Source organism: Anarhichas minor, unplaced genomic scaffold (genome assembly GCF_050575085.1).
Source record: "Anarhichas minor isolate MPS153535 unplaced genomic scaffold, ASM5057508v1 ptg000125l, whole genome shotgun sequence".
NCBI lineage: Eukaryota > Metazoa > Chordata > Actinopteri > Perciformes > Anarhichadidae > Anarhichas > Anarhichas minor.
Window position 1 is genome coordinate 92,501 of NW_027466571.1, and position 15,054 is coordinate 107,554.

At 37.7% G+C, this 15,054-nt stretch overlaps 2 protein-coding genes across 2 annotated transcripts in view; one reads left to right on the forward strand and one right to left on the reverse strand.

The window, feature by feature from the left end:
• LOC142941018 (uncharacterized) overlaps positions 1-15,054 on the reverse strand; it is a 38,723-nt gene that overhangs the window by 17,743 nt on the left and 5,926 nt on the right. The window contains exon 4 of the mRNA XM_076083257.1: positions 5,750-5,938. The gene's annotated coding sequence lies outside the window, so the exon portion shown is untranslated. The remainder of the gene's footprint in view (positions 1-5,749; positions 5,939-15,054) is intronic.
• On the forward strand, positions 1,113-5,860 carry irx5b (iroquois homeobox 5b). Its single transcript, XM_076083254.1, has 3 exons — positions 1,113-1,396; positions 2,122-2,509; positions 5,316-5,860. The coding sequence occupies exons 1-3, from the start codon at positions 1,154-1,156 to the stop codon at positions 5,858-5,860; spliced, it is 1,176 nt and encodes a 391-aa protein (XP_075939369.1). The 5' UTR covers positions 1,113-1,153.

The following is a 15,054-nucleotide window of genomic DNA, read 5'->3' on the forward strand; positions in this document are numbered from 1 at the left end:
ATCTTCGTTTTGGATGTTAACATATTGACTTTTGGCCGTCGCCATCTTGGTTTTTTGACGTAGAATTCTTGTTTTTTTGACATTGCGATTTTGTTTTGTTGGCCATCGCAATCTGGGATTATTGCATGTCACCATCTTTATTCTTGGCCATCACCATCTTAGTTTTTGGATATTGCCATCTTGGTCCTTCGCCTTCGCCATCTTGAATTTTGGACGTCGTCATCAGCAGCAGCGCCAAGATGGCGATGTCCAAAATCCAAGATGGCCTCGTCCTCTCACCTGGACGTGTACCTGCAGCAGCCTCATCCTCAGACCCCAGGTGACGGTGTGTTGGTCCAGAGGAGAGACGGCATCATAAACCAGCTGAAGACTGAAGTACTTTCACTCCCCAGTGTTCCTTCCTTCACTCCGAACCTCTAATTATAGGACGCACTAATCAGATTAGAGCTGCTGAGCTTTAACAGTCACCTGAGAGGAGCTCAGGTTAACCTGCAGCCCAGAAACACACTGACATCACACACACACACACACACACACACACACACACACACACCACTGCAGCATGTCTACATGCAATACTGGATCAATAGCACCAATCAGATCAATACTGAAATGTAATAATATACATATACATATACATATGTATATGTATATGTATATGTATATGTATATAGTCAGTCAGCTCATATTTTGAAGGCAGCAGGAAGTGATGTCACTAATATTAAACTACTTTAATGTCACCAAATATGTCAACAATCATTAATATTCATGTTTATTTATCAGCAGACAAAGTGTTGATGTGTCACTTTAAACTGTGTGATCAGGTGACAAGTGTTATTATTATTATTACAGTCATTAAATATCCCCCCCCCCCTCTCTCTCTGGTATCTGGTTCAGTTTAAACTCTCAGTAGAAACACAAAGTGAACTCAGCAGCTCCTGAGATGCTGCTCCGGTTTTAAATCTCTTCTTCTTCTTCTTCATCATCCTCTACCTCTACCTCCTCCTTCTCCTCCTCCTCTTCCTCCTCTTCGTCCTTCTCCTCCTCCTCTACCTCCTCCTCCTCTTCTCATCCTGTCTCGGTGAAACACGCGCCCAGTGTGTCCGGTGTGAGTTGGTCCGTGCGTAATAGTCGGGCTCCGGTGCGCGCCGTCATGTCGTTTCCTCAGGGTTTCCTCTTCCAGCCGTCCTCCGTGTCTCTGGCTCTGCACTCGTGCCCGTCCTTCGGGTCCGGGGTCCTCTTAGGACCGAGGACGGAGGAGCTGGGTCGGTCCTCTTCGGGATCAGCCTTCGCTCCGTACTCTGGATCCGGGACTTCTACGGGATTCAGCTCCCAACTTTCGAACCTCCCGTACGGCAGCGAGCCCCGGGCCGCTGCGACCCTCAGCTCCTTTGTGGTGAGTGTCAGGACCGGAGCGGACCGGACCGGTACAGCTGGACCGGGTCTGGGACTCTAGTGATAAAGAGAAGCTTCACCGTCTGAGTTCTAATAACGGATCCGGATCATGTATTGAGCCTCTTTATGACTTTTATTTTGTACATTTAGGTGAAAATATCACAAACAAAACTCAGATTTATTTGAATGTAATTGTTAAAAACTTGAATGGTTTAGTTGATGTCGCTCGTTATCTTTTAAAACCTTTTCTGGAATAAATTAAATTTGTTTAAGAATAAAATAAAATAATTAGAGAGATTTGAATAAATGTTTATTGATAATTTATTCAAGGATGACCTGAAACAATAGAATCTAAACTAATAATGAAAATCAATGTTTCAGCTTTAATTCAAACAAAGTGATTTAAATATTATGATTTAAATATAAACAGAAGAAATGTTATATATACGTAATAATAATAATAATGATATTCATAATAATGATTATAATAATAATAATGATATTAATGATGATGACATTAGGTGAATTAAAGGAGGTTTCTCTCCTCCTGCTTCTGGATGAACAGCTTCTGTGTGTAAATTAAATTCTGTTTGTGTGTTTTAATTAAAGCGTTATTTAGCCGGTTCATCTCATTAAGACTCAGATTAGGATTCAGATTAAGATTCAGATTAAGAGGGATCAGATGACCTCATGAGACCTTTCTAACGTCCCGTCTTGGTGTTCCAGAGTCCGGGCTACGACCCGTCCTCCTTGGACTACCACCCGTTCGGGGCCCTGGGCCCCTACGCTTACGGGGACGCGTCCTACAGGAAGAACGCCACGCGGGACGCCACGGCCACGCTGAAGGCCTGGCTCAACGAGCACCGCAAGAACCCCTACCCCACCAAGGGGGAGAAGATCATGCTGGCCATCATCACCAAGATGACGCTCACGCAGGTCTCCACCTGGTTCGCCAACGCACGCCGGAGGCTGAAGAAGGAGAATAAGATGACCTGGACCCCCCGGACCCGGAGCGAGGACGAGGAGGAAGAGGACAACATCGACCTGGAGAGGACCGACGAGGACGAGGAGCCCCTTAAGGCCCACGAGGAGCCCCAGACCGGGACCCAGACCGGTGAGTGGAAGGAGTCACCGGAGCTCTGATCAATCAATCCTTTAGTCAATCAATCAATACTTCAAATCATTCTTTATATGGTTCCATCAGGAAATAGATGGTCCTTCGATCATTGCTTCTGTTATCCATCTGTCATCTTCCTGAAGTACAATATGTAAAGATTAAATATTCAGTGAACTTCTGATCGTTGGTTGAACAAAACTAAACATGTTAGAAGTATTACACAATAAAATATGACATTCAAATAAAAAACAGCCGTCAGATAAATGATAAGAAAGACTTGTAAAGTACTTCATATAAATATATATATATATATATATATATATAAAAGATCTGCAGACATTTTATTGTTTTAGAGACAAAAATCTAAAACGAGTTTCTGTCGATGTTAAAATATTAAAATCAGTTTTTAAAAACAGACGTAAAAAGTCTTAAGTTTCACTAAAGAGAAGAGAAGCTGAATGTGTTGAAGGAGTACAAATACTACAAATACTACCAGTACAAATACTACAAATACTACCAGTACAAATACTACAAGTACAAATACTACAAATACTACCAGTACAAATACTACAAGTACAAATACTACAAGTACTACAAATACTACAAATACTACCAGTACAAGTACTACAAATACTACCAGTACAAATACTACAAGTACAGATACTACAAGTACTACAAATACTACCAGTACAAATACTACAAGTACTACAAATACTACCAGTACAAATACTACAAGTACAAATACTACAAGTACAAATACTACAAGTACAAATACTACAAATACTACAAGTACAAATACTACAAATACTACCAGTACAAATATTACCAGTACAAATACTACCAGTACAAATACTACAAGTACAAATACTACAAGTACTACAAATACTACAAATACTACCAGTACAAATACTACCAGTACAAATACTACCAGTACAAATACTACAAGTACAAATACTACAAATACTACAAGTACAAATACTACAAATACTACAAGTACAAATACTACAAGTACAAATACTACAAATACTACAAGTACAAATACTACAAGTACAAATACTACAAGTACTACAAATACTACAAATACTACCAGTACAAATACTACAAATACTACCAGTACAAATATTACCAGTACAAATACTACCAGTACAAATACTACAAGTACTACAAATACTACAAATACTACCAGTACAAATACTACAAGTACTACAAATACTACCAGTACAAATACTACCAGTACAAATACTACAAATACTACCAGTACAAATACTACAAGTACAAATACTACAAGTACAAATACTACAAATACTACAAGTACAAATACTACAAATACTACAAGTACAAATACTACAAGTACAAATACTACAAATACTACAAGTACAAATACTACAAATACTACCAGTACAAATACTACAAGTACTACAAGTACAAATACTACAAGTACTACAAGTACAAATACTACCAGTACAAATACTACAAGTACAAATACTACCAGTACAAATACTACAAGTACTACAAATACTACCAGTACAAATACTACAAGTACAGATACTACAAGTACTATAAATACTACCAGTACAAATACTACAAGTACTACAAATACTACCAGTACAAATACTACAAGTACAAATACTACCAGTACAAATACTACAAGTACAAATACTACAAGTACAAATACTACAAGTACAAATAATACAAGTACAAATACTACAAATACTACAAGTACAAATACTACAAGTACAAATACTACAAGTACTACAAATACTACAAATACTACCAGTACAAATACTACAAATACTACCAGTACAAATATTACCAGTACAAATACTACAAGTACAAATACTACCAGTACAAATACTACAAGTACTACAAATACTACCAGTACAAATACTACAAGTACAAATACTACAAGTACTACAAATACTACAAATACTACCAGTACAAATACTACAAGTACTACAAATACTACCAGTACAAATACTACCAGTACAAATACTACAAATACTACCAGTACAAATACTACAAGTACAAATACTACAAGTACAAATACTACAAGTACAAATACTACAAATACTACAAGTACAAATACTACAAGTACAACAAGTACAAATACTACAAGTACAAATACTACAAATACTACCAGTACAAATACTACAAGTACTACAAGTACAAATACTACAAGTACTACAAGTACAAATACTACAAGTACAAATACTACAAATACTATTGAATTGTCTGTCTTTGCTCTGTTAGAGAAGTATTGATCATAATTATTGATTATTTTAGTCGTTCGCTCTTTAAAGAGAAACATTAAATATCTCGACGTCTTCAAAAGATAAAAAACAAAGAAACCAAAAAACATCCACGTTTAATAAAATAGATTATCTACCGATCAATTAATTAATAAACTTTTAATCTTAATAAATATCAGGTTGAATCTTGTTTGTTTGTTTGTTGGATATTTGGTTATGTGTTGTAAAAAAATTAAACAACTATTGATGAATAAAGACAAGAATTATCAGTAGCAGCCGTATGTGTGTATCTGCCCGTCTACCTGCCTTTGTGGGGACCGCATGTTTTTTTATGTGTATACCTGTATGTGTGTGTTCCAGCTGCTGACCTGTGTGTGTGTGTGTGTGTGTTTAAGTGTGTGTTTGTGTGTGTGTGTGTATATTTGTGTATATGTGTGTGCTCCTGCCGCTGACCTGTGTGTGTGTGTGTGTGTTTAAGTGTGTGTTTGTGTGTATATGTGTGTGCTCCTGCCGCTGACTTGTGTGTTTCTTTGTGTGTGTGTGTGTGTGTGTAGCCCGTCTACCAGCCTCTGTGGGGACCCCCTGCGTGTTGCTGTATAGAGAGGACAGCGGCAGCGGAAGCGACGCGGACCGGAGCTTCACCGATCCAGACTTTAAGGACTCGGGGGTTCGGAGGCTGGCCCCCGTCCCGGGGTCCACCTCTACAGGGACCCCTCCCCAAAACACTCCACCGATAAGCCCGTCGTCTAAAGAACCCGTAGACTCCTGCGGCTCCGTCCGGGGGCCAAACCCGGCCCCTAAACCCAAACTGTGGTCGCTGGCTGAGATCGCCACCTCTTCAGATAAGACTAAAGGATCTAGTGACTCATCCCGGACCCCGTTCCCACACAGCCCCACACCCCTCCCCCGACACCTCTACTACGCCTCCCCCTTCCTCTCCGGGTACTCGGGCTTCGGCCCTCTGGGGCCCCTGCACGGCGGCTCTCACCTGAGCGGATTACAGCACACGATGCTGCAGAGAGACGTTAAAGTACGCAGCCAGAGCCAGCTGGACCTGCTGGACCTGCAGGAGCTGAAGAGAGGCACGACGAACGTGTAGATACTGGGAACACTGGTGATGGTGGACTCTTTATCTACTGGGACCACTGGTGCTGCTGGACTCTCCTCTGAAAACCTCCTGGATATCAAACACAAACATTCAGCTTCAGAGGGTTTTCTATGTTCATGTAATCTTTGTAGTGCGTTTCTGCACATGAAGTCTCATTAAAAGATAGTTTTATTAAGACACAACTGGATATTATAATCTCATTCACTGGAAATCAACGCTCAAGGAAAATATTTTAAGAGCTCTTCCTCCTCTTCTTCATCATACGACATGTTTCACTACAGCGGTTAGCATTAGCGCTAGATGATATTTACAGTACAGGTACATTGGAAATCATCTCAAAGGGTCAGCTTTATACACATACATATAAATATATATACTTATATACACATATAAATATATATACTTATATACACATATAAATATATATACTTATATACATATATAAATATATATACTTATATACATATATAAATATATATACTTATATACATATATACATATATAAATATATATACTTATATAAATATATATACTTATATAAATATATATACATATATAAATATATATACATATATAAATATATATACATATATAAATATATAAATATATATACATATATAAATATATATATTTATATAAATATATATATTTATATAAATATATATATTTATATACATATATATATTTATATACATATATATATTTATATACATATATATATATATTTATATACATATATATATTTATATAAATATATATATTTATATACATATATATACATATATATATTTATATACATATATATATATTTATATACATATATATATATTTATATACATATATATATATTTATATACATATATATATATTTATATACATATATATATATTTATATACATATATATATATTTATATACATATATATATATTTATATACATATATATATATTTATATACATATATATATATTTATATACATATATATATATTTATATACATATATAGGTACATATATATATACCTATATATATATATATATATATATGTACCCTAACCCTAACACACATATATACACACACATATACATATAAATACATATATACATATATTTATATACATATACTATATATATATAAATATATATATTTATATATATATACATATATATACATATATAAATATATATATTTATATACATATATATATATTTATATAAATATATATATTTATATAAATATATATATTTATATAAATATATATATTTATATACATATATAGGTATATATACCGATATATGTATATATGTACCCTAACACTAACACACATATATACACACACATATACATATAAATACATATAAACATATACATATACATATATATATATACATATACATATACATATACATATACACATATATATATATGTATATACATATACATATATATATACACATATACATATATATATATACATATACATATATATATATACATATACATATATATATATATATATATATATACACACATGTATATATATATATATATATACACACATGTATATATATATATATATATATTCAAAAAAACGTGTCGCTTCCTTGATTAATAAACCAAGACAGAAATTTAATCTGAAACATTAGCTGGTTCCTGTTTATTAAACACAAGATTTATTTTTTCTTTTCTCATTCCTAACTCATTCTAAATTAAAAACAAACATCTTAAAACTGAAAATTATGATTTATAGTTAATTTATCTTGCAGCTTTCTGTATCAGACGTCACAAAGTGCTTCACAATAAAATAAATAGAATAAGAGACACTTTATAAATAAGGAATAAAATAAGATTATTTTTGAATAATAATTTGTGTTATAGTGGTGTTATCATAGCGAGCTTCGCTGAGCAGAGCTGTGGTTCCATCTGACAAACACCGACTGAAAGAGACACTTCAAATCTGATTGGAGCGTTCGGACGGAGACGCATCTGTAGAAATCTGATTGGGATCACATTTTAAACAAACTCAAAATGTGGTTTAGATGTTTTTTTTGTTTTTTTTGCTGTCCAGATTTAAAAAAACCTGATTTAAGGGTGCAGTCTGACCTTAGACCCTTAGAGGTCCAGGTCTACTGAGACCACATAACACTGAGCCTCGTCTGTGACTAAGCTACACAACAAATCACAAAACTCACCATTCAAGAAAAGAAAAGCAAATTAACTAAGAAAGATGCACAAATCTCTTTGTTTTTTGCAGCGGATAATGATTGACGATTGTTGATGATCCATGTCGGCCGATAAATATCGTTGTTATGTTTTGTTTTGCTAAAGCTGTTCTACGAGGAACCAGACTATTTTATTGTCACCACTGTCCCAAAAAATCTATTCAAGTCTTAAATGTGCTCATAGTAGTTCAAGAGTGCGAACGCCTCATCGCACAACGTTAACAAGAGTCAACACGACTTTATGTGAACGAGTGAATTAAACACTGATCTGTGGGCGAATGAAGCAACACCTTTACATTCATTTCAGTTAAATATATTCCCTTCATGAAACCAGAATGGTTCTCTGAAGAGTCTGAACCAGAACAGAGTCACTACCAGCTCTTTGGTGGAAAAACAATTAAATACTGTCAGTATCAACTCTTCTTCATTATGTTAATATAAAACATATCAAGGTTCCTTAAAAAGGTTTTCCATCCATTCATTAACTCTAAGTTTATCTGGGCAGGGTTGAGGGGCCTGGTATCCCATCAACGATTTCAAGCTCTTCCTGGAGAACCCCGAGGTGTTCTGAGGCCAGACCAGATCTATAATCCCTCCAGCATGTTCTGGTTCTACCCCTCAACTTCCGACTGAGCTCCCTCCTCTTTACCACAACGGTCCAGTACAACGTCTTCATCGCCGCTGACCACCGAACCGAAATCTCCCCGATAGGAGCAGTGACTCACTCTAGACCTCGACGGATCAGTCTACCGTATTCCAGCAGAGAACCATGAACTCAGATCTGGAGGTTCTGACCCTCATCCAGACCGCTTCACACTCATCTACAAACCATCCCCGGTGCTGCTGAAGGCCATGTTCTGAAGGAGCCAATAGAACCACATCATCTGCAAAGAGACGCATCTCTGAGGTCCTCAAACCAACACTCTCAAATCCTGTCTAAGAACTCCACAACACTGGAGGAGGTCAACACTCACTGGAAACGTGTACAAGGACCGGGTTGATCGTCTCAGGTACCCAGTATTCAGTAGTATCCCATACAGGACTCTCTGAGGGATCTGGCAGTAGGCCTTCTCCAAGTCCACAAACACATGTAGACTGGATAAGGAACCCCTCCAACAGACCTGCAAGGGTAATAATAATAATAATAATAATAATAATAATAATAATAATACATTTTATTTATAAAGCGCTTTTCATAATACTCAAAGACGCTTTACATTAAAATCATCATATATAAAAGCAATACACTAAAAACATAAAATACACAATAAAGGTCACACATTAAAAGTAGTTTTGAACAGGTGGGTTTTGATTTGTGATTTGAACATGGAGAGGTCAGTGCAGTCTCGGATGTGTTTGGGGAGAGAGTTCCAGAGGGAGGGGGCAGATATGGAGAAGGCTCTGTCACCCCATGTCCGGTGCTTGGTCCTGAGTGGAAGAGACAGGAGGTTGGTATCAGAGGAGCGGAGCCGACGGGATGGAGTGTGGTGGTGAAGCAGGTCGGTGAGGTTGGAGGGGGCCTGATTGTGGAGGGCTTTATGAGTGAGGAGAAGGATTTTGTATTGGATCCGTTGTGGGACGGGGAGCCAGTGGAGGTTCTGGAGAACAGGGCTGATGTGGTCACGGGAGCAGGGTGTGGGTGAGCAGGCGAGCAGCAGAGTTCTGGATGTACTGGAGTTTATTTAGGATTTTGGATGATGTGCCGTGAAGAATGCTGTTGCAGTAGTCGATTCTGGAGGTGATGAAGGCGTGGATCAGAGTTTCAGCAGCAGATGAGGAGAGTGATGGGCGGAGACGGGCGATGTTTTTTAAGTGGAAAAAGGCAGTTCTGGTGATTTGTTTGACGTGGTGTTCAAAGGAGAGGTTGCTGTCGAACATGACTCCAAGGTTGCGGATGTGTGGGGAGGGAGACAGAGTGGAGTTGTCGATGGTGAGGCAGAAGTTGTGATCGGTTTTAGTGAGAGATTTGGGACCGATGATGATCATGTCAGATTTATCACAGTTCAGTTTGAGGAAGTTGGTTTGCATCCATGATTTAATGTCAGTGAGGCAGCTGGTGAGAGTGGAGTGAGTTGCAGTGGTAATGGCCTTTGTGGAGATGTAGAGCTGGACATCATTGGCGTAGCAGTGAAAGTGAAGACCATGTTGACGGATGATGTTACCAAGAGGGAGCAAGTAGAGGATGAAGAGGACCAAGCACCGAACCCTGGGGGACGCCTTGAGACAGAGGAGCAGTGGAGGAGGTGCAGTTGTTGATGCTGATGAACTGTTGTCTGTTTGTGAGATATGATTTAATCCAGGAGAGAGCAGTTCCGGTGATGTTGAGGGAGGATTCGAGGCGGGAGAGAAGGATGTTGTGGTTGATGGTGTCAAAAGCTGCAGTGAGGTCGAGGAGGATGAGAATGTTGAGGCGACCAGCATCTGAGGAGAGGAGGAGGTCGTTGGTGACTTTGAGGAGGGCTGTTTCAGTGCTGTGCTGTGAGCGGAAACCGGATTGAAATGGCTCGAACAGATCGTTGGAGATGAGGTGGGCTTTGAGTTGTGTGGCGACAATGCGTTCCAGTATTTTTGACAGAAAGGGAAGATTGGAAATGGGAGGGAAATTGCTCATGGTGTCAGGGTCAAGTCCAGGTTTTTTGAGGATGGGGGTGACAGCAGCCAGTTTAAGTGTGTCGGGGACTGAACCGGAGCTGAGGGAGGAGTTAATGACTGTGATGAGTGGTGAGATGGCTGGGAGACAGTCCTTGACCAGATTAGATGGGATCCAGGATGCAGGTGGAGCTTCTCATTCCAGTTGTAAAGTTAGGCAGCTCCAATGGGGACACAAGGGAGAACTGAGAAAGGGGCTGAGGGGGGGCAGGTGGAGAGATGGAAAAGGCGGGGGAGGTGTTCAGGTTGCTGTAAATGGTGTCAATTTTTGTTTGGAAAAATGAAAGAAAAGAGTTGCATTTGTTCACTGTGAAGGATGTGGAGGTGTTGTCCTTGGGTTTGAGAAGCTTGTTTACTGTGGAGAAGAGAGCCTTTGGGTTAGAGGAGCCAGACTGTATGAGGTGTGAGTAGTAGGTGGACCGGGCTGAGATGAGAGCGTCTTTGTATTGATGAAGGTAGTCGGAGAGGGCTTGGAGATGGACTGTTAAACCGGTTTTCTTGCAGTCTTTCAAGCTGGCGCTTTTGAGAGTTCGGGAGTGTACCAGGGAGCTGAGTGTGTGAATGAGACAGTTTTGATTTTCATGGGAGCCAGTTGATCAAGACAGGAGAAGAGTGTGTTATTGTAGTAGTTTACAAGATCGGAGGGATTAAGAGCTGGTCTACTGGTCCACAGCCAGGACAGAATCCTCATTGGTCCTCATTCGACAAACGGTCGGAGCCTCCTTTTCAGCACCCTGGAGTAAAATGTCTCTGGGAGGCTGAGCAGTGTGATACCCCGATAGTTGGAGCACACCTTAAGGCCCCCCTTTTATAAAATGGGAACCACCACCCGGTCTGCCCGCTAAGGAGCTTTTTGACCACCTCTGCCAGGCTTGTGGATGGGTCACCTCCATGGAGGAGGTTCTGGTTCAGGAGTTCTTTAAAGTGTTCTTTCCATCCCTCAACAACTTAGATGCATCACAATTATCTCATCAACAATTATGACTCGATGCAAAAAACTCAATAATCTGAATATTTAAAACTCAATTCTCAACGTTATGATCGCCTAAAACAATTCTGTGACACTGAGCTGTCTGTTCTTTACCGCTGCCCCTGAACGCAATAGACATAAAGCACGTTATCTTTTTTACGTGCTAAGCTAAATAAAGGCTAAATGCTAGCAGAGTTCTGGTGAGGGCGGCTGAGCTTCAGTAGCCGAATATGGATACGATCCGACCAGCATCTCCTGGATTAAAGGATAACGGATGGAAGCTTTTCACTTCTTCTTCCACCCAACTAGGAAAGAGTGAAGTGAACCAGGAAGTAGATTCACAATTTCTTTGACAAGGATTTGGGCCCTTTATCACTGTATGTATAGTTTTACCACATGTTGGTATACAGCTGGTACAAAATGCTCATTGTCTATAACAAGAGGATTAGTTGGAAGAGAAATCTATATTATTTATTAGTGAATAACAGCAGCTTATGTCACATGACTCACAACATGATGACTTCTGTGTTTTTACTACAGGAAACATTTGATTTATTTTACTGTTGGTTCTCTTTGCAGGGATGAAATGTTGACACATCTATTCTATTTGTTACTAATATTGAATTAATCAAAGATAATGGAAGTAAATGCATCTGTTTTTTATTATGAATCTTTACAAATATGCAGTGTTTTAAAAATAGCAGAAACAATATATTATGTTTCAAAAAAATGTTGATGCATCAAGAGGAATGGCTTCTGGTTTTATAATTGCATCGTAGATCTCTGAATCTGAATCGGATCAGACCTCCAGGTTACTCCATCGTTACCCACATGAGTGATGAAGTCCCACAGAAGAACTATCGTCTCTTTCCAGAACGTCACCCAGAGACTCCAAGAAGAGACTCTGGGTCTCATAGTGGCTGAAAACTCCAACAACCTGACACCTCTCATCCTGGGCCCCTCTGGAAAAGGACCAGCTCCTCTCCAGGAGTTTGGTTCCAGAACCAGTGCTTTGAGCCCAACTGTATTTAGCTGGTACCACTTCACCTGCCTCACCAGGTCTGGTTCCTTAAGAGTCCTTAGAGGCAGTCTATGATACCAGGGGTCAACATACCTCGGTCCCTGGCTGTACCTGCCTTTCCATGTAGATTTGTGGGTCGATTCATAAAGGCTGAGTGAATTGTTCTGAGTCTGGACCCTCCTCTGGGACCACTTTGTCTTGATAGACCCCTACCAGGAGCTGTTGCCCCCAATAACACAGCTCCTTGGGTCACTGAGCCCCAAAAAACCGTTAATGTTTTGAAAGCATTTTCACTTCTATAAATCAGATGTTTGAATGTAGTTTATAGCAGCAGTACTCTGGACCCCTGATGTACACCAGAGATCTGAAGGGTTCATCTTCTAACAACACGTCTTCATAATTACATCAGGAGGTAGAATTCATCTCAACATTGAGCTCCAACAGTAAAACAAAACTGGAAGCTTTTCAATTTCATACCTGAGTCCATCAGCAGCTAAGAGGCTGAAATATTAGATATTATATTTCTCACGTTTTCTTTGGGGAATGAATTGTGTTTATTTCAGATGGAGTGGCTTCTTTTTTGGTCCTGATCCTACAGCAACAAACAGAGAATGTGTATATGTATATATATATACATATATATGTATATATATATATATATATATATATATATATATATATATATATATATATATATATATATATGTATATATATATGTATACATATATATGTATATATATATATATATACATATATATGTATATATATATATATATATATATATATATATATATATATATATATATATATGTATATATATATATATATATATATATATATATATATATATATATATATATATATATACACACATATACACACATAGATAGAGTTTAATCTGCTGAGGTCCATGTTCCATGTTGAGCTCTGAGCCCTCTGGACATCCTGTTTATTCATGTTCATCTGCTGGATGTAAATGTACTACAGTACAGTACTCCAGTACACAGTTAAAGTATTTACATCTGGGGGACTTTTTATCTGGAATTACCATTTTCTTTTCAAATGTTAGATTTAAAATATAACATTATATGATGAAACACAGCTTTTTGTGTCTCAATCTCAATTTATCTGAACAGAAACATTTTTAAAGTAATATTTCCATCTGAATATCAAATCTCCAGAAGAGGGTTTGGTTTTCCACTGCAGGAAAAGGAGACGTCTTCTAACATCAGAATAATGAAAATACTCCATTAAAAGTAAAAGTACTTCAAACACAAGTACCTGCTGTGAAAATTAAAATGATTTAGATTAATTTCATAACATAAATAATGATCCTTTAACTGATCTGAAATCATGAAAATCTAAAGTCTTTGAGGACAAATGTTTGTCTTTCAGATGTAACAATAGATCAGAGTGTAAACATGTCAGTGTTTGTTCTCTAAAGCTGTTGATCCGTCATCATTTCATCAAAACATTGTTATTATTGTTGTTCTCAGTTCATTCTTGTTATGGAGAGATTCATGACCGACTGAGCAAACTTCTCAAATGATTTTAAATGAGTTCTTCTGATGAAGACTGAAGCTGTAACAGGAACCTTGAGGATGACATCAAGGGTTAATAAATCATATTACAGAACTGAGATATAATACAATGCAAAGACTCGAGAAAGATCATTTTTTTCTCGATCAGTCAAAGTTTGTTTTGGAGATTTCTGTTTTTGTGTCTTTTGTGTTGTTTTTTGTTCCTGTATTTTTTAAATGGTTTTATGTTTTTATGTTTTTATGTATTCGTCCAACCATCAATTGTCTTCCGCTTCTCCGGGTCGCGGTGGCAGCCGGCTGACCCGGACCTCCCTCCCTCCCCCAACATGTTCCAGCTCATTGTGGGGATCCCGAGGCCTTTTCTTTTATTATGTATTTAAATTGTTTTGATATATTTTATGTTTTTGATTTATGTTATCTGTCATGTTTTTTGATGAATTTTTATGTTTTTGGATGTTTTTTTAAAACTTTTTACTTGAAATATTGGCAGACACAGAAAACTTTTTGTTAACACATAGAAACAAACAGAAAAGTAAATAAATAAAAAGGTCACCTCATTTCGCCATGCCAGACGTCATTATATATATGTATATATATATATATATATATATATATATACATAAACACACACATACACTGTAAGTCTGCATGTAGGCACGCCTGCATCACTCTAAAAAGTAAATACACAATCATCACGCCATACAAGCACAATGTAGAAACCAGAGGGCCCAAATGATTACTTGTCCGACAGAAAGAGAGTAAAATTAATGAATGAATCAAAG